Source organism: Labrus bergylta, chromosome 12, assembly GCF_963930695.1.
Source record: "Labrus bergylta chromosome 12, fLabBer1.1, whole genome shotgun sequence".
NCBI classification, from domain to species: Eukaryota; Metazoa; Chordata; class Actinopteri; order Labriformes; family Labridae; genus Labrus; species Labrus bergylta.
This window is the reverse complement of record NC_089206.1, coordinates 13,535,419-13,562,057: the sequence shown is the minus strand read 5'-3', so window position 1 is coordinate 13,562,057 and position 26,639 is coordinate 13,535,419. Positions and strand designations below refer to the sequence as shown.

The following is a 26,639-nucleotide window of genomic DNA, read 5'->3' as shown; positions in this document are numbered from 1 at the left end:
TTTTAAATAATGCACTACACCCAACAATCTGAAAAGGAAATTGTGTGTAGGCACTTGGTCGGTTTTGATGTTTGGCCAAGGACAAGGTTATCTGGTAGTTTGAGGAGTTCACAAATCCAGTCTCAAACATCCTGAACAACTGGCTGTCCTGATCATTTGAACTTGTTTGATATTTAGGATGTTTATTTATGAAGTAACAGAAATATGACATATTTCAACACTTTTTGGAAACACTCTTTGTTAGATGCTGCTTTCTGTCAGATGGCTCTGTTGCTAGGTCATTTACAGTTATGCTACTTTATCCATTTTTTTTATCGTGCATTTGTTAAAGATAAATAAACCACATCCTGTTAATTTACTTGTGATGACTTATAAATGAACATGCCATGTCTTACAATTTATTGAGTGTGTTTAAATTAAATTCACTAATTTTTGTGTGTGTTATTATCATTTGTTTGCTTGTTACTCTGTTACTCTTTTAGACAACGTGTTTGAGGAAATACTGAAGTCTTCCTGCTCAGAACTAAAACAGGCAAGAGAGATTCTGCAAAACATCATCTCTCGAAAGATCTACAAGTTTGTTGGTGAGAGAAAGCCAAAGGACCCCATCGAGGATTGGAAAGTAAGTCTGTGTTCTTGTGTTTCATTACATTTATAACACATGATCTAATGCACTGTTATCACAAAGCTGGATAATGTGCTCATTTTCAGTTAATAGAATAAGTACACATCACATTATTTACTGTCTCCAGCATTTTATCTTGCCCGTGTTGTTATTACATTTAACATGAACAGCAGCACTATTGAACAGTTCTTTTTGAAATGTAATGTGAATTGGATAGCAGCTTGAAATGTTTTACAATACAAAATCCCTCAGTCAACTAATGCTGCATGATATTGGGGAAACTGCGTTTTCTTTTAATGTTCATACTATTACAATTTTTATTATTATTTGGGTCTTCAAGTTTATTTTCCTTTACAAATAAGAACCCCTTATACATTCAAAGCTACATTTAATTTGCATCAAGAGCCCTGTGACATTAACTTCTAAGCAAAGAACAGTTCATCTTCATACACTGCATGTGATCCCTTCTCTCTCTCTCCCTCTAAACTTTATGTGCTCATGGACTAACACACGTCCTGGGATATTACCATGGCACTTACACACATAGCAAAATTAATGCTTAGATCATACCATGCAGCCCTACAGTCAAACGCATTTACACTAAGTCGGTGCAGTTTTTTGAGTGAATGTGAATTGAATTCCAAGTTGCTTACATTGTCAACTTAAAATGCAAAAAAACTTGAATCTATATCCTTTTCCACTGTTGTAATTCTTTTCTGATTCCTTGTCAAGAGCCAGATTACTGGCTGGAAAGAAGGATTGGCTGAGGGAAAAAGAAACCTGACATCAGAGGACTTTGAAATCCTGGTGAGTTGTTTTTACTTTCTTTCGTCTCACTTTTTTTGTAAAATCTTCAGTTTTGCTGATTCTTTGATTTGTAAGATGTTGCAGAGTTTGTTATGGCACACATTTTACTCTCGACCTTCTTTTTAGGTCATTAACATGGACTACGGCATGAAAGACAAGAACCCTGTTGAACATATGCATTTCTACAGCAAAAAGGAGCCTGACGTGGCAAAGCCAATGTCCCCAGAAAATTTCAGAACTAATTATTGATTAAAAAATTTTTTTTTCACAATCATTCAATATTTCTTCTGTTTGTTATTTGTAAGGCAGCTTATGTCTCCATAACTCTCAAATTAAAGCTGCTGTCAATCTTTACAGGCATCCAGGATTCGCACAACGATCTTTTCTGAGCAGCTGATCATGGTCTTCTGTAAAGATGATGTTGATGAACAGAGTGTGGAGGCTGCCAGACAGCACTTTGAACAGTGGTACAATGATTTTCTAATCCTTTGATAATAGTTGAATATTAAGATGTTAAAGGATACAATATCGACTAACTTGCTGTTGATTGAACATAAAACCAGTTGATTTGGCTAAAGTAAACAGAAAACACTCCACATTGAGTACAGTTTATTTAATATGGTTGAACATGTGATCTACAATCTGCTGAGTGTGGAAAACATTAGCTGTGCTAGCATCCTCAGCCTTCGGTCTTCCTTTCAGGTTAACGTATGCTTACCTGTGCTGGTGAAGCTCTACTCTAATAGATTTGATACTTTAACTTAACAAAATACTGCCAAAGTGAGCAACACTCCAACATGTTATTGGTCCTTTGTCCTGGTTTGCATCCAGGTTAGACAGCAAGTCTAGACAGTCAGTCAGGTTTCTGTACTGAAACAATTTTACTGACCTGTATTGGAACCGTGCAGGACTCTGGTTTGGGGCCCTCAGGTTAAGAGAGGTAAGCAACAGCAGCATGGGAGTGAAACCAAAAGATTAACCAACCCTCTGGTTTCTTCAACTTTCACTCAGGAGCAAAAATCAGCTTTTAAATTTGAAAATTTGAAAGTAAAAATGATTGACAATTATTGTGATAATTATATCGACTGATATGACATTTTGATAACATTTTTAGTTTTTTTAGCCCAGGCCTATAAGCTACAGGTCTTATTGTGAATAACGTGTATCCTTCATGAAAAGAAAAACGGACATGTTAAAAAAAAATCCCTCTTCATACAGTGTGTGCTGATTGAGACATGAGATAATCAGACCAATTTAGTTTTTTTAATCGGGCTGTAAACATGTTTATTTCTGCTGTAAAAATTGGCTTTTCTGAATGGGTGTGTATGTGACATATTAATATATGCAGTTAGTGGTTTTATTACATTGAAAGGCTGTTTTAATATATGAGCATTAGAATGGAACAATGAGCAGGGAGGGAATGATTGCATAGTGAAACAAAACTTCAGGATTCTTTTTTTTCATATATATGATTTTGATCTTTTTTTGATGCCAAATTAGCATTGGTGTCTTCAAACTTTTGTATTTTCCTACCAACGGACAAAAACTTTGAAATAATGTATTTTTTTTCTTGAGATTTACAAAAACTGAAAGTTCTCACCAGTGAGATGATGGATCTGCATGATGAGTGCATTGTTTTGCTTTAAAATAAGTTGAATGTTAGATCGTTTGTTAAATAGAATCATTTCTGCCTCAGTTTATCTCTCACTAGGTTTACTCTGCACTGCTTTCTTTAAAACAGATGTACTTTTGTGTCCTTATTAACATGCAGGCTAGAGAAGAAGCCAAATCTGGTTTGACCTGAGGGTAATTAGAGCGATCCTCCTGAAGTTGACACCAAGGAACTTACCAAACAACATGAATAACACTGAATAATATTCGCATTCAGACCTAGCACTTGTGTTTTTTCTCGCTTTTATCATATACATGCTGTATCATTCTTTTAAATTGATTGTTTAAAAATCAGTTCCAACAACACACAACATGTTTTTATTCCGAGGACAAAGATAAATCATAATATATGATACCACTCTGTACAATTACGGGGCCTGCAGTCAATATGAAACAGTATCATTGGCCCATTTAATTCACTGTGTTACGCTTCTATCGACTCACACAGAAAACCCATTCAAAATTTGATACAGAAAAAATTGGATACTTTTTTTTAACATTAAGGAAAATATATATCAGTTATAAAGCCATATCTCAAAGATCACTGGATCTGGATCGCTTCTGGATTTGAATTTCTGATCTCTAAACTGATATATAGACACACATGACACTGGATACTTACACAGCTAGCAGCTGTATGGCTGTTGAATACCATTTAGGTAAAGAAAGCCATTATTGAAATCCAACAATCATTGTCTCAAACTGAATATATAAACTGCATGTTTCTGAATTGATTCAGCTTTTGTTCACATTTATGCTTCTTTGTAGGTTGTGAATTCTTTTTGGTCGGGGAAAGATGTAAAGCACTCCCAACATGTGTAATGGAGTGAATATTTCACTTGTGGTTTTATTTAGCGATTTAGAATACTTTACATTACTATAACATTTTAGTTTTGATGTTAATCGTTTGAAGATTGAGGACATGAGATTAGATTATTTGTCTTTGAGTGGTGTTTAATGAGAGATGATCATGAGTGATGTTTTGGTGACTGGTATTATCTTATATTATATTGTATATATTGTATCTGCAGCATTTATTATCACAATACAATTTTAATCTGTTTTAAAATGAGTCTTATTTTGGGAATGTTTTATAATGTGCTCTTCTTTTGAGTTTATGATTCTTACTTTAAAAACTGGAACTTGTGAAAACCTTTATTTGCATCTAAAAACTTGAAATTCGAATTAAACAATACATTTTTAAACGTATCCATCAACTACCTTTCTTCGATGGATGATGAATGTGTTTAAATGTCTGACACACTTTAAGTGAAGCTATAATTGTTTGACGATTGGTTCTTACATAATGCATCTATGAGAACCTTTCAAGTGTATTCCTGTTGTGATGGGTTCATATCTGATAAAATCTGCATGTATTCAAAATAAACATCAGAGAAAATCCTGAGTTCAACATTGTGTAATCTATCAAACCATATGCATCTATATATATATATATATATGTATATATATACTGTATATATCACCTGTGGTACAAATCTAATTGCAGTTCAAAGTCCTTTACAAAGGAGCGGAAAAATGACTGACAAAAGGTAGTTTGTAAAATATAACAGCAATAAGAAATGAAATCAGCACGATGATTAATAAATATAAATACTAAAAACCTAAAATCAAACACTAAAATGTAAATTTAAAAGTAGAGATGAATAATATTGATTAAAATATAGTAAATAAAAAGCCTTAAAATGATTAAGTCATATAGAAAAGCCAGACTGAATAAATGAATTTTTTAAATTGTTTTTAAAAATCTCAATATTCTCTGATCCTCTGAAGTCTGTTCCAAAGTCTCAGAGCAGGAAAACGCAGAATCACAAAAGGTTTTTGTTCTGCTCTGTGGAACAACTAAAAGAAGAACCATAGAAGAACAAGAAGACCTGAGGGGTCGTCCTGGTTCATAAACTAAAATCAACTCTGAAAAGTTAATCTGGTGGGAGGCCAAGTGCTTTAGACAATAATAAAATCAATATGAAGACAAACAGGCAGCCAGTGTCAAGACTTTCAAAGATAGTGTAAGATGGAGATGAGATTTATTTTTGTGAAGTATTATTTTATAGATCTTTATTTTGCTTAGGTTGAGATAATATACATTATTTGATTTAATGCTAATTTCATTTATATTTACACTTTGTACTGTACAAGAGTATCTGTTTGATATGATGCACTATGCCTTTAAGGTTACCCATGCTTACGGTTTGAGGAGTGATATTGCTTTAGGACAAGTAAGGTGTCACTGTTGTTGTTGTTCAGTCTGGATATGTCATGCTCTGTTACGGACGGACATTAAACGTATGAGACGCACAGCAGAAGTTGTTCCCGTGCTTTTACTTACCCACACCCGAATATACAGTAGAAATATATATATAAAAACGTCTTGCAGCCTTTTCTTCTTCATGAGTGGAGAATTAAAACAAAGTGTTCATAGTAATTTGCCTATGTGCCTATGTTTGATTAAAGAGTGGAAGGTACCACACATCAATTTGCAATTTGGGACCTTCTCTATTTTGAAGATCATTTTTGATGAACTTAACTTTCGCCCTATTTTATAAGCTCTCCATAAACATTTAGAAGCTGTTTTTAACTTTCTAAAATAAAGTGCCAAGACGTTATTAAGATTTCAGTGTATTAGTATTAGTCAACAAATATAAATTCTTCTGTAAAGATGTTAACACTCATTCATTACTTCATCATAACTGCCAACTACTTGATATTGTTTTTAATCTGTCCTTTAGAAGTTTTTTGACTGCCCTCACATGCTTCACAGGTTGAGTTAACGTTGACATTGCCTATTTCATCACATCATGTTAAGTTTATTTGTAGGACACAGTAATCAACTGTACATCATTTGCAATAACAGAAACTGTGTGTGGAGTATGGATCACATGCTTGTTTACATATTATTTCACCACACATTAAGTGTTGTATGCAGAAGGTGTAATTCTAAATCCCAAATGTTCATGCTGTGAGAGACTGATAACACTGTTAATGTGTTGTTATTTTATGTGTGGGTGTGTAGGGCGAGGTAGGTAAATAAATTATCCAAAGCTGAATACTCTGCCTGTTTTTCTTTCTGCTGGTAGAACCGGTTGCAGCAGGAGATGAGCCATAGAAAAAAATTAGAGCTTTTAAAAGAGATATGTCATATGATGAAACAATGACAAATCATGATTGTTCATATAATTTTAACACAAATGTTCACATTTATACAAGTGTTGTACAGGATGCAGGAGATATCATTCTAAATCCCTAATGTTCATATTGTGAGAAACTGATAATTTATGTGTGTGTGTGTGTGTGTGTGTGTGTGTGTGTGTGTGTGTGTGTGTGTATGTGTGTGTGTGTGTGTGTGAGTGTGTGTGTGTGTGTGTGTGTGTGTGTGTGTGTGCGGGGTAGGTAAATAAATTATGCAAAGAGCAGAATACTTTGCATGTTTGTTCTGCTGGTACAAAAAGAAGCAGCAGGAGATGAGCGAGAAACTGTTGGAATCACTAGATTCCAATAGTTTATTGGAATTAATCACATTATTACTTGCATGAATATCCATTATTTCGCATTCTCCATTTATTTCAGAATCAGAAATACTTTAATAATCCTGGAGGGGGGGGGGGGGGGGGGGGGGGGGGGGAGTGATAATGTGTTATAAAACGCGTTGAGAGGTGTTTTGCTCAAAGGCACCTCGACAGTGCTCAGGAAGTGAATTGGCGCCTCTCCAGCTACCAGACCAATCTCCAGACTTGAACCGACGACCCTCCGGTTCCCAACACAAGTCCCTGCAGACTGAGCTACTGCCATCCCATAGAGCTTTTACTCCAAGAAATAAACAACTTAAAACACAACCTGATCCAGGTATTTATATATTTCAGAATCTTGAAATTATACTAAGTACTGATGTTGTAGTGAGGACCACACTAACCGAGACCAAGACATATGTGAGACCAGAGTGATATGAGACTGAGACAAGACCGAGACATTTAGGGATCGAGACCAAGTCAAGACCAAGACCATAAATATCACTTTTAAAATCATCATGTGTGCAGCGGGCGTGTCACTCACCACTCATCAGTAACACCAGGAAGGTTGCGGTGGTAACCAAGAGATAAAAATCAAACTACAAATGAATTGAAGTCATTTGTTCTTTTAGAAAGGAGCATTGGAGGTGGTCTTGACTGGTCTTAATCTAAAATCAGGAGTCCGCCCAGTCTGAGACAGAGACAAGACAGAGTAAAAATACTTTCAAGACGAGACCTTCAAACAGTGGTCTCGAGACCGGTCTTGATTTCGATTACTACAACACTAGTGTGTACATTTGAAAAAAAGAAAGAAAAATATCCTAAAATAACCAGTAAATACTCTGTTCATTGCATTGGAAAATAAACTTAATTTTGAAGTAAGCATATTAAATTAAGGATTAACAATTGTACTGGAGGTTAAAATATGAATGTTGGTATCATAGAGGCTGATAAAAGCTATGTATTCCTTCCTTTGGTTGAATTATAAGTCCACCGAAGAGTATCCTACAATTTGGCCCTCTGACAGTGAGAATTAAATATATGTGGCCCTTGCTGTGACCAAAGTTGCCCTTTCCTGGTCTAGATCAACACCAATGGGTTACACCATCCAATCTGCATCCCGATATCTGACTTCTTTGCCACACCTGTTTAAGCCACAACCACAACTTTATAAAAGCCTGCGCTCAGGTCTGTTACTTCATCTTCCATCCAAACCAAGCCTGACCTGCTATAGAGAACAACAAAAACCTCCATGTGAGTGTAAAATGGATCTTTCACCTTACTTCATTCTTATTTTGTTGATATATTATGAATTATTTCCAATACAACACATGTATTAATGATAGTTTAAAAAAAAAAAATGAAGAACTTACTTGAAATTATTCTGATTGGTTTGACATTATTTATCAAGATCTGTAATATTCCTATTTGGCATCAGCTAAAATCATTCACAACATCTACAAAGAGGATCAACTTTTGAAACAGCATCAGATCCTGTTTACAAACATGTGTTTTTTTGTGGTTTTGTACTGATTTGTGAATTTGTGAATATGGCAAAATCAGTAGCATAAAAAAGTACCAGATATTACAGTTTTAGTACATCATTGACTTTAAAAAAAATCAATAGTTATACTAACATGAGATTACAATTTGTCATTTAAGTTTGATCTGTGTTGCTGCACGGAGAATCAGTTTGACTTTGACATCCTTCTTTCAGTTTAAAACAAAACTTAAACCTCAGCAGAAATTAGATGATAAAAATTTATATTTACCTTTTAATGTTTTGAAGCTGTAAGATGTTGCATTTACATCAAGTTAATGTTTCTGATGCTGATCTGACAAGTGGTAAATGTCATTTAAATTTAAAGGCTTTTTTTTATGACGCTCAGGGTTTTAAAACATCTGACATTTATATCTCCACCACACCCATGTTATTGGTCTTCACCCTCATGATCCTCTTCTTTTATTGATATACCAAACATTTCAAAAAATCAGGTAAAGATACCTGACCTGGGAATAAAGTCATATCATCCTGAACAACTTTCTATGTCTGCAATCAGAAGTAATCTCACAAGAAAAAGTAGATTAAGATTAACTTTATTGATCCCTGCAAGGGGAAATTTCTGTTTTTACACTCTGTTAACCATGCAACACACACATGCACAAACAGGATCCTATGGACAAGCACTAATGGAGAGATGTCAGAGTGACGGAGCTGCCCACAGCGGGCACTCCTGAGCTGATGGTGGGGAGGGGGTTTGGTGCCTTGCTCAAGGGCACCTTGGCAGTGCTTAGGAGGTGATCTGGCACCTCTCCAGCTACCAGACCAACTTCCATATTTGGTCCACACTGGGACTTGAACTGGCAACTCTCTGGTTCCCAACCCAAGCCCCTACAGACTGAGCTACTGGCACTAATAGACACACATCTGCAATGTGCTCATTTCTGGATGTTACTGGAGGTCAATATATACATATTATAGTCTCATCTTTTATTTTTGGATAGAATGATGACAGACAGACAGACTTTACATGCTTCTGGATACATCATGAGGCTGAACATTTTTGTCATCATAGAATGAGAAAATATTTTACAGTCTGAGGATTTCTTACGTTTCCTTTCTGAAAGTTATGACAAAAGCAACACAAAAAAGATCAGTACCTGTTAAAACTTTCTCCAGCAGAGCATTTATTTCATCAAATGGTCAGGGCACACTTTACCATAGAGAGTTGAGTAACATTGCCATCTTGTGGCCATTTGATATATTTGCAGTCCTCAAATAGAGTACACTATAAATCTCTGTCTAAAGAGCAGGTTAAACATGCAACATTCAGGCTACCTCTGAATTTTTCTTCAGAAGTAACTTCTAATACTGATTTATTTCTAACATCCTGTCATTTCTTCACTTCTTTATACGTTTAGATTTGTTAATTTGACTTAAGAAATTCTGATGCATTTTCAGTTTTGTTTTCTGAAATGTTTGGTATATCAATAAAAGAAGAGGATCATGAGGGTGAAGACCAATAACATGGGTGTGGTGGAGATATAAATGTCAGATGTTTTAAAACCCTGAGCGTCATAAAAAAAAGCCTTTAAATTTAAATGGCATTTACCACTTGTCAGATCAGCATCAGAAACATTAACTTGATGTAAATGCAACATCTTACAGCTTCAAAATATTAAAAACTATATAGATAGATTTTTCAAAGTTACAGGGAGCTGAGGAAACAAGTTGGTACAAAAAGAAGGACTTGGACGATTGGAGGAAAATTTGGAGGTTGGTTTTCTAGTTATAGTCGATTAAATTCATGGTTGGCTTTTGGTAAGTTGTATCGTTATTTTAAACTGATGGTTTAATTTACCAATTTTGCCTTTTAGCTTGTGTAAAACTGAGGTTAGCCTACTTAATAAATGACTGACTTCTTTCTCTTTTATCTAGTCGGGGCAAAATGGCAGAACAGTGAGTACCTCTGTCTTTGTTAAACCAGTTTACAATATCCCAACTTTATAAAGAAATCATTTTAAGTTGGAAGTTTCAGCACTTCTTCATACTGTTAATGCTTTTTTTTTTAATTCTACAGACCGATCATCACCAAGGTAAAATACTTCACGTCTTACCACACATCACACCACATTTTTGCGGCTGGAGAGATAAGAGAGAATAAACAGAACAAACAATGACGACTTGTAGAATAAACCGCACACAAACACACCTCCACAAAGTTAAGCCTGTGTACATGTATTATCCATTATCAGTCTAAATTAAAAATCGAATTAACTGGGAGGGCTTTGTTCTCTAGATGCTTATTATCCCCACCAGTGGTGAGGACAGCTAGCTTTGTGCACCTTTACTATCCAAACCAACCCTCTTTGTTCTCCTTTCCTTTAATCCTAAAAAAACAGGAATAGGAACACGCTTTGTATTGAAAGGACATTTTCAGTGTCCAATGTTTTGTTCTCTTTGTTCTACTAGATGTTTAATATCCCAACCAGTGGTAAAGTCAAAAAAACATTCTTTGTAGCATCAGCTTTATTCTTGGGCTCATTTCATGCTTATGCTATACCTCCCAGAGCCCTCAAGACAATCTTGAGCTGGTCTTCATGGTGTATTGTTATACACATTTCATTGTTCTTAGCTTTTGTTTGTTTGTTTTCTGCAAGGTATTTAATGATCCCATCCATGGTAGCATGGAGTTACACCCACTCCTCATCAAGATCATTGACACACCTCAGTTCCAGAGACTTCGATTCATAAAGCAGCTTGGAGGTGTCTACTTTGTTTACCCTGGAGCGTCTCACAACCGCTTTGAACACTCGATCGGGTAAGTCAGCAAGTTTTCAGATTTCAGCCCACAGGTGACCTCAGTCCAAATAAGGAGAAGACTCATGGTGGTTTTCACATAAGCACCTTGTAAAACCAATAAAGGCAGAAAACAGTGCCTGTCTTAGTATGGATCGCATAAAAAACATGAATAAAAATATATATGATAAATTGTGATAACTGCGTTATAATTAAAAAAAATGTTTTCTGTGGTCTAAAAAGGGTGGGATACTTAGCAGGAAAACTTGCTGAGGCTCTCAGGTCAAGGCAGCCGGATCTCAAAATCGATGACAGAGACGTCCTTTGTGTTCAGATTGCTGGCCTCTGTCATGACCTGGGTGAGTAATGCATCCCTTTTCAATATTACATATAATAGTTTATAAATTATGTTATTGGGTATGAAAAGAGTAAAATGAAAGTGAAATGATCCAGAAATAACCCTTCCATCTTTCAAAAAAGCAAGGGCTTCTACATTAATAAATAAAAAATACAAGGGTGGGGTGAGGTGGTGGTAGCTCCCTTGTAAAGGGACTCTGATAAGAACTGGAGGGTCTGAATCTTTAAAAATAATATTTAGACTCAGAAAACTTTAACCCAGAGGGCGTTTCGGTACCACAGTCCACCCAGATCATGCATACATTTACAAACACATAACAGTCTTTCTTGTAAGCAATATTCTCAAGTTTAGATTCAGGAGTAATCCATCCTCAACTCAAACAGGTTTATTAAGACATACTGACTGTATAATCTGTACACTGTCAGTGGATTACGCCTGTATTTATCTATCCATTTCAAGGTCATGGACCCTTTTCCCATCTGTATGATGGACTGTTCCTCCCCAAAGCACTGGAAAAAAAGAGGAAATTAAAGAAATGGAAGGTAAGAAGTTTTTATTTCTGTTGTAATATGACAAATGAAATACAGAGGAACGGCAAAACTGAAGCACATGTACCTTTCACACTGGCTTGTTCTTTTGAAACAAAATCCAGGATGTTCTTTTTTGTTTGCCTTCTCAGGTAGAATGTGATTATGCACATTTCCAAGGATGTTGATCTATTTATTTAATAACAATGAACGGTGTAGTTTGTGTTGCTAAATGACCCTCATTATTCTCTTTGGTAATATTATGTCAACTTTTTATCTGACATGTTACCGCTTTTCAGAAGCTCTATGAGATTTTACTAAATGTTTATTTTTTAACCATTAATCCTGGTGATTCAGAGATTTAGATACAACAAACAAAGATAAAAAATTGAATTCATCGTTCATGAGAGGTAATTCTTTATGACAGGGACCTCTTTTAAAAGCAGAAGGGATTTCTAGATCTGTTTATGTCTCTTTGTCACTCAATAAGAGAAGATAACCTTTATTCATCCTACAACGGGCAGCAAAGAGCAAGGATAACCAAAAAAGAGTACACAGTGCACAATTCAATAACTTCAGATCAAAAGAGTGCGATTGTTGTGTTTACATCCAAACAAACCGGGCTAAAGGGGAAACGCCCCTTTGTTTCAGAACAACTTTTCCAAACAACCCAGGTGTGAAAAAACGTTCGGTGAAAAAACTGAGCTGCATGATCACCTTCCCAAAAACTCTTATGCTTAACAGTTTGACATCGGGTTGAGTTCAGCTAGCTAAATAACCCTCATAAAGACTGTTAGGATGTTGTATACAGTATATTGGCTGACATTAAGTGGCTCATCAAATTCTGAAGCGCTTTAGGAACTCTGACATTGTAAGTTGTTTTACATACATACGTTTGAGATATACTCTTCAAATGTGGGGAAAATTAAAGTATGTGGGATTATTATATTTATGTATTAAATCTTGTGTTGACACATTTATGAGTCTGTGTGTCTCGCAGCATGAAAAGGGCTCTTGTGACATGCTAGACCACCTGCTGAAAGAGAATAATCTTGAACCAGTGATGGAGAAGTATGGACTGAAACCTAAAGAAGACATAACATTCATTAAGGAGATGATTGCTGGACCTCTACAGGAATCTAAAGAGCAGGAGGCAAGTTCACCTCATTATGTTATTCAGAAGTCGGATAAGATACTGTATGAATATAAGATAAGAGAAGATAAAACTTTATTCATCCTACAATGGGCAGCAAAGAGCAAAGATAGCCAAAAAAGAGCACACAGTGCACCATTCAATAAAAAATAGATCAAAAAAGTTGAGCAGCTAAAAGAGTGTGATTGCTGTGTTCACATATGTATGAACAAACTGGGCTATGGTTTCAGAACAACTTTTCCAAACTATCCAGGTGTGAAAAAATCCTTAGAGAGAAAACTGAGCTGCATTATCACCTTTCCAAAAACTCTTATGCTTAACAGTTTGACTCTGGGTTGAGTTCAGCTAGCTAAATAACCCTGATAAAGACTGTTAGGATGTTGTATACAGTATATGTCCACAGAAAATTGGCTGACATTAAGTCACTTGTCAAATTCTGAGGAACTTTAGGAACTCTGACATTTAAAGTGTTTCTTACATACACACGTTTTGAGATCTTCTCTGCAAATGTTGGTTGTGCTATTTGTGTTGTTCCTTGTCTTCTTGCAATATTTTTCATGATTTGATGAAAGCGAAGCATGGATTGAACCCTTAACATGCGAACAACATTAAGGTGATGATTGCTGAAGACCAGAAGTTCTCATCTGTGCATAAATCAGTCTGTGTCCTACAGCAATGTCACTAATGTCACTATTTTGTCACATCTCCTCAGTATAAAGGTGGACAAGAAGAGTGACAAAAAGTTTTTCTTCTGCCTAGAACTCAGATCTTAAAATTTAACCGTTGTTTTGTTTGTCATGCTTTTCCATGTACATAATTTATTGTGTTCATATTTTAGCTTTATCTCTGTTTTGTGGAATGGTCCTACATATGTTTTCTATGCAGTGTAAATTTATTGACAACAACATACGTGTCAATAAAACTGGTCCTGATTCGCTTTGTGTCGTCATCCCTGCAGTGGGACTTCAAAGGGCGCCCAGAAGAAAAGTCCTTCCTCTACGAAATTGTGTCCAACAAAAGAAACGGCGTTGATGTGGACAAGTTTGACTACTTGGCCAGGTCAGGTTTTAATGAAGTGCTGTAAAATAATTCTTAACCCTGAACAATGCATTATTCTCCTGATTTATTTTAAAATGATACAGCACTCAACAGTAAATTCAGTTTCCCTCTATACACCTATTTTCTTCACATTGCCTTAATCTGTCTCTACGGTAATGGAAATATTTCCCCCGTGAGAATACGAACAAAGACGAAAACCCCAATCATCTTTGTGAGGTTTTATTCCTACAAGAAGTTGCAGGAAGAAGAAACTGTACAGAGTGTATCATGGTGACCACACTGCAGAGTAGCTCAAATGACACACAGAATGAAGTCTCCTTTTATACATGTCAAAGAGGAAACAACAACATTGACAAGCTCCTGTTGTAGGAGATAAGCAGTTTAACACAATCAACCTGAACAGAGGAATGTTTAGTCCATGTAGAGTCATCCTTGTAGAAATCAAAGGTTATCCAAACACATGATGCTTAATCTAAACCAGCATTTCATGAAATGTCACACAGTTCACATTAGAATTACTCTAACACATCTGCTAAATATATTTTTTCCCCATTACACTACTCAGGGACTCTTTATACCTGGGAATCAAGAACACCTTTGACTTTCATCGCTTCCTGCAGTTTGCCAGAGTGTGTGAGGTTGATGGCAGGAAAACTATCTGCACCAGAGACATAGTATGACAAACTTGAGCTTGTAAACAGATAATTGAAAGCAAACTGATAATGTTGTTATTTATGACTAAACTACAGTCCTAACCTCAACAGGAGGAGGACAATATGTACGACTTGTTCTACATAAGACACCGTCTCCACAAAAGAGCCTATCAGCACAGAGTAAACAAAGTCATTGAACATATGTAAGTGTCTACCTTCAGATCTTAGTACTCCAAATATAAGATTTCCATTATTTGATCTGCGTCATGATTCACTATCTCATCAGTAATAATATGTTTGATATGAACATACAGGATTGCAGAGGCTTTTTTGAAAGCAGACGATCACATTCAGATTGAAGGATCAGGAGGGAGGATGTTCACTCTCTCTACAGCCAATGAGGACATGGAGGCCTACACAAAGCTCACAGGTGTGTAGATTTAAATGTGGGCTGTTAGCTCATGTTTAACATTGAAGCAAATTCAGACTTCAGAAATATCAAGACATTGTTTTAAATAATGCACTACACCCAACAATCTGAAAAGGAAATTGATGTAGGCACTTGGTCAGTTTTGGTGTTTGGTGTAAGACTACTGTTATGCTACTTTATCAATTTTTTTAATTATGCACATGTAAACGAACCAGATCATGTTAAATAAGTTGTAATGACTTATAAATTAATATGCCAAGTCTTACAATTTATTGAGTGTGTTTGAATTAAATTCACTGATTTTTTTGTGTGTATAATTATTAATCGTTTGCTTGTTGCTCTGTTACTCTTTTAGACAACGTGTTTGAGCAAATACTGAAGTCTTCCCGTCCTGAGTTACAAGAGGCAAGAGAGATTCTGCAAAACATTGTCTCTTGAAAGATCTACAAGTTTGTTGGTGAGAGAAAGCCAAAGACCATCAAGGATTGGAAAGTAAGTCTGTGTGTTCTTGTGTTTCATTACATTTATTACACATGATCTCATGCACCGTTATCATACAATTATAATATCGTTGTCATACAAATCTAAAACCCTCACTGAACTAATGCTGCATGATATTGGGGAAACTGCGTTTTCTTTTCATGTTCATACTATTACAATTTTTATTATTATTTGGGTCTTCACGTTTATATATAATAGCAAAATTAATGCTTAGATCATACCATGCAGCCCTACAGTCAAATGCATTTACACTAAGTTGGTGCAGTTTTTTGAGTGAATGTGAATTGAATTCCAAGTTGCTTACATTGTCAACTTAAAATGCAAAAAATCTTGAATCTATATCCTTTTCCACATTTTTTTTCTGATTCCTTGTCAAGAGCCAGATTACTGGCTGGAAAGAAAAATTGGCTCAACCCCTCCCTGACGAGGAAGAAAACAACCTGAAACCAGAGGACTTTGAAATCCTGGTGAGTTTTCTTTTACTTTCTTTCATCTGACCTTTTTTGTAAAATCTTCAGTTTTGCTGATTCTTTGATTTGTAAGATGTTGCAGAGTTTGTTATGGCACACATTTGACTCTCGACCTTCTTTTTAGGTCATTAACATGGACTACGGCATGGAAGACAAGAACCCTGTTGAACATATGCATTTCTACAGCAAAAAGGAGCCTGACGTGGCAAAGCCAATGTCCCCAGAAAATGTCAGAACTAATTATTGATTAAAACATTTTTTTTTCACAATCATTCAATAGTTCTTCTGTTTATTATTTGTAAGGCAGCTTATGTCACCATAACTCTCAAATTAAAGCTGCTGTCATTCTTTACAGGCATCCAGGATTCGCACAATGATCTTTTCTGAGCAGCTGATCAGGGTCTTCTGTAAGAAGATTGATGAACAGAGTGTGGAGGCTGCCAGACAGCACTTTGAACAGTGGTACAATGATTTTCCAATCCTTAGATAATAGTTGAATATTAAGATGTTAAAGGATACAATATCAACTAACTTGCTGTTGATTGAACATAAAACCAGTTGATTTGGCTAAAGTAAACAGAAAACACTCCACATTGAGTACAGTTTATTTAATATGGTTGAACATGTGATGTACAATCTGCTGAGTGTGGAAAACATTAGCTGTGCTAGCATCCTCAGCCTTCGGTCTTCCTTTCAGGTTAACGTATGCTTACCTGTGCTGGTGAAGCTCTACTCTAATAGATTTGATACTTTAACTTAACAAAATACTGCCAAAGTGAGCAACACTCCAACATGTTATTGGTCCTTTGTCCCGGTTTGCATCCAGGTTAGACAGCAAGTCTAGACAGTCAGTCAGGTTTCTGTACTGAAACAATTTTACTGACCTGTATTGGAACCGTGCAGGACTCTGGTTTGGGGCCCTCAGGTTAAGAGAGGTAAGCAACAGCAGCATGGGAGTGAAACCAAAAGATTAACCAACCCTCTGGTTTCTTCAACTTTCACTCAGGAGCAAAAATCAGCTTTTAAATTTGAAAATTTGAAAGTAAAAATGATTGACAATTATTGTGATAATTATATCGACTGATATGACATTTTGATAACATTTTTTTAGCCCAGGCCTATAAGCTACGGGTCTTATTGTGAATAACGCGTATCCTTCATTAAAAGAAAAACGGACATATTAAAAAAAAATCCCTCTTCATACAGTGTGTGCTGATTGAGACATGAGATAATCAGACCAATTTAGTTTTTGAATCGAGCTGTAAACATGTTTATTTCTGCTGTAAAAATTGGCCTTTCTGAATGGGTGTGTATGTGACATATTAATATATGCAGTTTGTGGTTTTATTACATTGAAAGGCTGTTTTAATATATGAGCATTAGAATGGAACAATGAGCAGGGAGGGAATGATTGCATAGTGAAACAGAGCTTCAGGATTCTTCTTTTGCATATACATGATTTTGATCTTTTTTTGATGCTAAATTAGCATTGGTGTCTTCAAACTTTTGTATTTTCCTACCAACGGACAAAAACTTTGAAATAATGTATTTTATTACTTGAGATTTAAAAAAAACTGAAAGTTCTCACCAGTGAGATGTTGGATCTGCATGATGAGTACATTGTTTATCTTTAAAATAAGTTGAATGAGAGATTGTTTGTTAAATAGAATCATTTCTTCTTCAGTTTATCTCTCATTAGGTTTACTCTGCACTGCTTTCTTTAAAACAGATGTACTTTTGTGTCTTTATTAACATGCAGGTTAGAGAAGGAGCCAAATCTGTTGGACCTGAGGGTAATTAGAGCGATCCTCCTGCAGTTGACACCAAGGAATTTACCAAACAACATAAATAACACTGAATTATTATTATTTATCGTTTGCTTGTTACTCTGTTAATCTTAGAGGCAAGAAAGATTCCGCAAAACATTGTCTCTTTCGAGAGCTACAAGTGTGTTGGTGAGACAAAGCCAGAGTACCCCATCGAGGATTGGGAAGTAAGTCTGTGTGTTCTTGTGTTTCATTACATTTATAACACATGATCTAATGCACTGTTATCACAAAGCTGGATAATGTGCTCATTTTTAGTTAATAGAATAAGTACACATCGCATTATTTACTGTCTCCAACATTTTATCTAGCCCGTGTTATTACATTTAACATGAACAGCAACACTATTGAACAGTTCTCTCTTTGAAATGTAATGTGAATTGGATAGCAGCTTGAAATGTCTTACAATACAAAATCCCTCAGTCAACTAATGCTGCATGATATTGGGGAAACTGCGTTTTCTTTTCATGTTCATACTTTTAAAATTTGTGTTATTATCTGGGTCTTCAAAATTATTTTCTTTTACAAATAAGAACCCCTTATACATTCAAAGCTACATTTAATTTGCATCAAGAGCCCTGTGACATTAACTTCAAAGCAAAGAACAGTTCATCTTCATACACTGCATGTGATCCCTTCTCTCTCTCTCCCTCTACACTTTATGTGCTCATGGACTAACACACGTCCAGGGATATTACCATGGCACTTGTACACATAGCAAAATTAATGCTTAGATCATACCATGCAGCCCTACAGTCAAATGCATTTACACTAAGTTGGTGCAGTTTTTTGAGTGAATGTGAATTGAATTCCAAGTTTCTTACATTGTCAACTTAAAATGCAAAAAAACTTGAATCTATATCCTTTTCCACTGTTGTAATTTTTTTCTGATTCCTTGTCAAGAGCCGGATTTCTGGCTGGAAAAAAGTATTGGCTCAACCCCTCCCTGACGAGGAAGAAAACAACCTGAAACCAGAGGACTTTGAAATCCTGGTGAGTTTTTTTTACTTTCTTTCATCTGACCTTTTTTGTCAAATCTTCAGTTTTGCTGATTCTTTGATTTGTAAGATGTTGCAGAGTTTGTTATGGCACACATTTTACTCTCGACCTTCTTTTTAGGTCATTAACAAGGACTACGGCATGAAAGACGAGAACAGCAAAAATGTCAGAACTAATTATTGATTAAAACAATTTTTTCATCGCAATCATTCAATATTTTTTCTGTTTATTATTTGTAAGGCAGCTTATGTCACCATAACTCTCTAATTAAAGCTGCTGTCATTCTTTACAGGCACCCAGCATTGGAACAACGATCTTTTCTGAGCAGCTGATCAGGGTCTTCTGTAAGAAGATTGATGAACAGAGTGTGGAGGCTGCCAGACAGCACTTTAAACAATGGTACAATGATTTTCCAATCCTTTGATAATAGTTGAATATTAAGATGTTAAAGGATACAATATCAACTAACTTGTTGTTGATTGAACATAAAACCAGTTGACTTGGCTAAAGTAAATAGAAAACAGTCCACATTGAGTACAGTTTATTTAATATGGTTGAACATGTGATCTACAATCTGCTGAGTGTGGAAAACATTAGCTGTGCTAGCATCCTCAGCCTTCGGTCTTCCTTTCAGGTTAACGTATGCTTACCTGTGCTGGTGAAGCTCTACTCTAATTGATTTGATACTTTAACTTAACAAAATACTGCCAAAGTGAGCAACACTCCAACATGTTATTGGTCCTTTGTTCTGGTTTGCATCAAGGTTAGACAGCAAGTCTAGACAGTCAGTCAGGTTTCTGTACTGAAACAATTTTACTGACCTGTATTGGAACCGTGCAGGACTCTGGTTTGGGGCCCTCAGGTTAAGAGAGGTAAGCAACAGCAGCATGGGAGTGAAACCAAAAGATTAACCAACCCTTTGGTTTCTTCAACTTTCACTCAGGAGCAAAAATCAGCTTTTAAATTTGAAAATTTGAAAGTAAAAATGATTGACAATTATTGTGATAATTATGTCGACTGATATGACATTTTGATAACATTTTTAGTTTTTTTTTTAGCCCAGGCCTATAAGCTACAGGTCTTATTGTGAATAACGTGTATCCTTCATTAAAAGGAAAACGGACAAGTGTAAAAAAAATAATTCCTCTTCATACAGTGTGTGCTGATTGAGACATGAGATAATCAGACCAATTTAGTTTTTTAATCGAGCTGTAAACATGTTTATTTCTGCTGTAAAAATTGGCTTTTTTCGAATGGGTGTGTATGTGACATATTAATATATGCAGTTAGTGGTTTTATTCCATTGAAAGGCTTCTTTAATATATGAGCATTAGAATGGAACAATGAGCAAAAAACTTTGAAATAATGTATTTTATTACTTGAGATTTAAAAAAACTGAAAGTTCTCACCAGTGAGATGATGGATCTGCATGATGAGTGCATTGTTTTGATTTAAAATAAGTTGAATGTTAGATTGTTTGTTAAATAGAATCATTTCTTCTTCAGTTTATCTCTCACTAGATTTACTCTGCACTGCTTTCTTTAAAACAGATGTACTTTTGTGTCTGTATTAACATGCAGGTAAAGGATGGAGCCAAATCTGGTTGGACCTAAGGGTAATTAGAGCGATCCTCCTGAAGTTGACACCAAGAAATTTACCAAACAACATGAATAACACTGAATAATATTCGCATTCAGACCTAGCACTCATGTTTTTTCTCGCTTTTTTCATATAGATGCTGTATCATTCTTTTAAATTGATTGTTTAAAAATCAGTTCCAACAACACACAACATGTTTTTATTCCGAGGACAAAGATAAATCATAATATATGATACCACTCTGTACAATTACGGGGCCTGCAGTCAATATGAAACAGTATCATTGGCCCATTTAATTCACTGTGTTACGCTTCTATCGACTCACACAGAAAACCCATTCAAAATTTGATACAGAAAAAATTGGATACTTTTTTTTAACATTAAGGAAAATATATATCAGTTATAAAGCCATATCTCAAAGATCACTGGATCTGGATCGCTTCTGGATTTGAATTTCTGATCTCTAAACTGATACATAGACACACATGACACTGGATACTTACACAGCTAGCAGCTGTATGGCTGTTGAATACCATTTAGGTAAAGAAAGCCATTATTGAAATCCAACAATCATTGTCTCAAACTGAATATATAAACTGCATGTTTCTGAATTGATTCAGCTTTTGGTCACATTTATGCTTCTTTGTAGGTTGTGTATTCTTTTTGGTCGGGGAAAGATGTAAAGCACTCCCAACATGTGTAATGGAGTGAATATTTCACTTGTGGTTTTATTTAGGGATTTAGAATACTTTACATTACTATAACATTTTAGTTTTGATGTTAATCGTTTGAAGATTGAGGACATGAGATTAGATTATTTGTCTTTGAGTGGTGTTTAATGAGAGATGATCATGAGTGATGTTTTGGTGACTGGTATTATCTTATATTATATTACTTTGTATCTGCAGCATTTATTATCACAATACAATTTTAATCTGTTTTAAAAACTGGAACTTGTGAAAACCTTTATTTGCATCTAAAAACTTGAAATTCGAATTGAAAAATATCTTTTCAACGTATCCATCAACTACCTTTCTTCGATGGATGATGAATGTGTTTAAATGTATGACACACTTTAAGTGAAGCTATAATTGTTTGACGATTGGTTCTTACATAATGCATCTATGAGAACCTTTCAAGTGTATTCCTGTTGTGATGGGTTCATATCTGATAAAATCTGCATGTATTCAAAATAAACATCAGAGAAAATCCTGAGTTCAACATTGTGTAATCTATATAGCACCTATCGTACAAATTTAATTGCAAGACTTTCAAACATAGATAAAATAGTTTAATGGGAGTTGTGTGTGTAATTGGCAAAGTCATTAACATTCTCTCATTCATTCATTCATTGACATTCATTACTTCATCATAACTACTACTTATTTTGTAGCATTACTTATTTATAGCATTTATTTATATTTATTGCATCCCATTAATCCAGCCATCCAGATTTACCTAATAATTCACTTTTTTTGGCTACATCTGTAAATTTTGCAATTACTGTACATAGCACAGAATTACTGTACATAGCACAGACTATTGCACTTTCTGCTTATTTGCACTTCTGGTGAGATGCCAAACCTCATTTCGTTACTCTATACTTGAATATGTGTAATGACAATAAAGTTGAATCTCATCTCATCTCATCTCATCTCATAACTGCCAACTACTTTATGCTGTTTTTAATCTGTTCTTTAAATGTTTGTTTACTGCCCTCACATGCTTCACAGGTTGAGTTAATGTCGACTGCCTATTTCATCAGTACGATGGGTGGCGGGGTTCATATTTAACGCTGGTACAAGCTCCAAACTAGATGTTGCCCTGTGTTAACCTTCCTGCTTCGCGTTCCAACCGTGATCAGGGCGCACAGGGGAGACTTATTGGTCTTAACTACAAAAAAAACCTGAATGGGAGAGAGCGCTCATACAGACCGTCAAGAGGTAGAGTGTGTGACACAGAGGAGGAGAGATATTGAAACTTTGTGTACAGAGCTGGAGAGATATGAAACAGAAAATTAAATCGATAATCTGTTTTAATGTAACTTAGTTTAGCAGAGAAGAGAGTGATCTATAATCTATCTATAAACCGCTCATAGGACATGTCGGTGTGAATCTTCAGTGTGACGTTTGTTAGCTGTTGTTAATGTTTAAATCCTGTTTGAGCTGCTGTTAATACTAAACTTACTAATAATTAGTCCTGAAGATTTTTAAATTAATTACTAATATAGCCTGTGAATTTGCACAGTGATGTTATCATTTAGAATGACTTTTCTCAAGTGCAAACCGTCAACATGTCACTCAGAGAACCGCGATTCTACGTAGTTCTCTTCAGTTGATTTTGAGCGATTTATTGTGAATGTTCTGCTGTGCCCGATGCTCTGTACATTTTTTAAATATCCGTGACTTTTTGTCTCCTCCTGCCCCGCCATAGCACTCTCTCTGTGTACCGGGACCTCAGGGTTTACAATCTCTATCTGGGTAAGCCAGTCCAACCCGGTTGGCCAGTCACAGGCAAAATATGGCACCAAGTACAGCAAGCATCAAGTGAGGCAATATATTAAAAGGGGAAAATCGAAAAGGGGAAATTTATGATTCTCACTGTGTGAAATAGGAGGAGTGTGACGGCGTGAAGATGCTTAATTGAGTGACTTTCACAGTCAGAGATAGTGGGCATGGTGTCATGCAGGAGACTTGGCAGCTCTGGTTGTAGAGCTGCTGCATCATGCGCGCTGAAAAAAGCACTCCGATCGCCACCTGTATCACAGTGGGAACTTATGGTGGTCTTTAGTCTCCAGTCACCAGTCTCAGTCTCTTTGACTCAGTGCGAAGTCTGTAACAGCGTTAAATATGCACCCCGCCACCCATCGTACTGCGCGTTCTGCCCGCTCGCCTCATAGACTGTAAATATTACGTTTACCTGCCTGGGAGCTGAAGTCTGACGTTACTTTCCTGCGCCGTCCACTTTGCCAATTCATTTTCGAGTTGGTTTGAATTATGATCACTTTTTAGCACGGCAAGTTTGAAAACGAAAAGCCGAAGACCTTTTCGTCTTCATTTGAATTATGTCATACAATATGCATACATAGAGAGCAAAAGTATAATGCAAATTGGATGACTGAATATTCATTTTAAATATAGGTCAAATAATGCACCTATATTCTGAAAATTAAAACGTGTTTCTGTTACTGTATTTTCATTTTAAAATTAGCTTTTTCATTTGAATTATGATACAAATTTAGCGGGGCATTTTTTTGAAAATGATAAAGCAAATGTCATTTTCTTCCTCATTAATTTAGTCAATGTGCATTTTTGAAGTTGAAAACTAAAATGCAAATTAGATAAATTAATCATCATTTTATTTTTGAGTCAAATAATACACCCATATTCTGAAAATTAAAAAGCATTTCTGTTAATGCATTTGAATTTTCAAATTAGCTTTATCATTTGAATTCTGATCACTAATCGCTTCCATAGGATATGTCAAAGATTATCCAAAATATTGACTTTGATGCATTGTTAGTTTTTGTGTAGCATCAGATTTAAAATGTAGTTCCCTGTCTGGGCATTGGAGAAAATGAAAATGTCCAATTTACAAAAACTGCTATAAAAATAGAACAGATTCATATTGTTTTCTACTTTTTTTTGCATAAATCTCTTAAACAACTCCAGCAGTGCTCAAAACTATCAAATATTGAATAATTATCAGGAATTGTACCCTTTAATTGCCAGAATCATGCAATCAAACAGTTCCAACTTTACTATAAACATCCAGATAATGATTGTAGATGGTTTATAAACCAATTATTAATCATTGACAAAATATTAATTATCTAGCTAAAATATATTTATAGATGCTTTACAAAGTATTAATAAGGGATTACAATCTTCAGTTCCAACTTTATAATAGCCATCCAAATAATGTTAATAGATGCTTTATAAAATAATTACAAACCATGAACAAATATCTGGTCCATGTATCTCTGTAATGTTTATAGATTTTTTATAACCCATCTCTTAAAGGTTTATAAATCATTTAGTCATCATTAACAAACACTTTAAAAAGTGTATGAAATGTGATAATGTGTGTATCAATAAACTGTTAATGCCCCAATATGTAACTTTTCCACCATAAAATAATGGCTTGTAAATCAATTTAATAGCGCAATAGCGTTCAACAGGGAGAATGTTGTCTCTCCAACGTCCGCATAGCGGCTCGCTGCCTCAATATTCAATATATGTAAGTTTGTGACTGCGAGCCGCAGTCATCTCGCAAGAGGTACGTTCTGTTTTACGGCACTAGTCTACAAGTCCTCGGAGTTAGCCGAGACTGTAAATATTAGGAGTAAGCCCGTCTCTGTACTGCTTGATGCAGGCCACGAGGAAAAGCACGTTGATGGATGAAGATAAGAATAAAGTAAAGAATAAAGAGAGAGTGACCGAACAAGAGACTGGACTAGAGTAAATATTGGAGAGGCTTTTACACATTGGAGAGAGCTTCGGGGAATGGTGGGCTGTAAGTCTGATACCGAGCTGGCACTGCTGCTGTTGAACTGGTGAGTACTATGCTCGTTATAAACGTTGTCCTATTTCTTTGCATCATAGTTATCAGTTATTTCAACACAAACCCATTCAGTCTATATCATATAACAACCAGAATGTCAGAATAATGTTACTGTCCCTTGATGATGAGTTAGCGACGCATGTTAACCTTATATGTCAGAGTTATTTGGGCAGACTTTGACTGGCACGGTGAGAAAAATTGTCGACACATTAGCGGGTGGTTGAAAGCCAAGTCAGCTCATGGCTGCAGAAATCAGCCCGTAGCATGATAATATAGACGGCATAGTGTCCTGGGTTCAGGTTACGATAGCTCCAGCTGATAAATATCTGAGCAGCGCATAGACAATGTTTCTCATGTGTTGAAACTAACGTTACTGTACTCTGCACAGTTGTATCAACCAGCATAATGACTTCAAACTTTATTCCAGCTTTCTAAAAAGGCGATCAGTATCATCTCCAGCAACAAATGCAACCTACAACCCTGCCATAGTCTTACTGTCAGACCGCGACAGGTATGTTTTCATGGAGTAAAGTTATCTAAAAAAATACTGTCAGGTCAGGTTGCGGTGGTAGCAGGCGCAGTCAGTCAACTCAGACTTCCCTCTCCCCAGCAACGTTTTCCAGCTCCTCCTGGGGGATTCCGAGGCGTTCCCAGGCTAAACGGGATATATAATCCCTCCAGCGCAATCTGAGTATGCCCCGGGGTCTCCTCCCAGTTGGTCGTGCCTGGAAAACCTCTAAAGGGAGGCGTCCAGGGGGCATCCTTAACAGATGCCCAAACCACCTCAACTGGCTCCTTTCGATGCGGAGGAGCAGCGGCTCTACTCCGAGCTCCCCCTGAATGTCCGAGCTCCTCACCCTATCTCTAAGGCTGAGCCCAGCCACCCTCCGGAGGAAGCTAATTTCGGCCGCTTGTATCCGTGATCTCATTCTTTCGGTCACTACCCATAGCTCATGACCATAGGTGAGGGTTGTAATGTAGATCGACCGGTAAATTGAGAGCTTTGCCTTCAGGCTCAGCTCCCTCTTTGCCACAACGGTCCGGCACAACGCCTGCATTACTGCTGACGCCAAGCCAGTCCGTCTGTCAATCTCACACTCCATCCTACCCTCACTCGTGAACAAGACCCCGAGATACTTGAACTCCTCCACTTGGGACAAGGACTCACTCCCCACCTGGAGAGAGCAATCCACCTTTTTCCGGCAGAGAACCATGGCCTCGGACTTGGAGGTGCTGACCCTCATCCCAGCCACTTCGCACTGGGCTGCAAACCGTCCCAATGCCTGCTGGAGGTCCCAGCTTGCATTGGGAAAATTACATCATTCGCAAAAAAGCAGAGATGAGATTTTGAGGTCCCCAAACTGGAAACCCTCCTCCCCCCGGCTGCTCCTTGAGATCCTGTCCATGAAGATCACAAACAGGACCAGTGACAAGGGGCCCCATATTCCTGCAGTACCCCCCACATGATCCCCACGGACAAAAGCCTTCTCTAAATCCACAAAACACATGTAGACTGGATGAGCAAATTCCCATGCTCCCCCAAGAAGCCCTGCAAGGTTAAAGAGCTGGTCCAC

General features: G+C 36.4%; 2 protein-coding genes and 1 pseudogene across 2 annotated transcripts in view; all 3 read left to right on the top strand.

Annotated features, from left to right (window-relative positions):
- LOC110005514 (deoxynucleoside triphosphate triphosphohydrolase SAMHD1) overlaps positions 1–4,508 on the top strand; it is a 57,093-nt gene extending 52,585 nt beyond the window's left edge. Inside the window, exons 20-21 of the mRNA XM_065961292.1 lie at positions 1,847–1,899; positions 3,204–4,508. Coding sequence (XP_065817364.1) covers positions 1,847–1,899; positions 3,204–3,231 — 81 coding nt within the window. The 3' untranslated portion in view covers positions 3,232–4,508. The remainder of the gene's footprint in view (positions 1–1,846; positions 1,900–3,203) is intronic.
- A 3,321-nt stretch (positions 4,509–7,829) lies between these two features.
- Positions 7,830–26,639, top strand: part of samhd1 (SAM domain and HD domain 1) — a 50,686-nt gene continuing 31,876 nt past the window's right edge. The window contains exon 1 of the mRNA XM_065961284.1: positions 7,830–7,881. The gene's annotated coding sequence lies outside the window, so the exon portion shown is untranslated. The remainder of the gene's footprint in view (positions 7,882–26,639) is intronic.
- On the top strand, positions 9,898–21,717 carry LOC110004027 (deoxynucleoside triphosphate triphosphohydrolase SAMHD1-like; annotated as a pseudogene).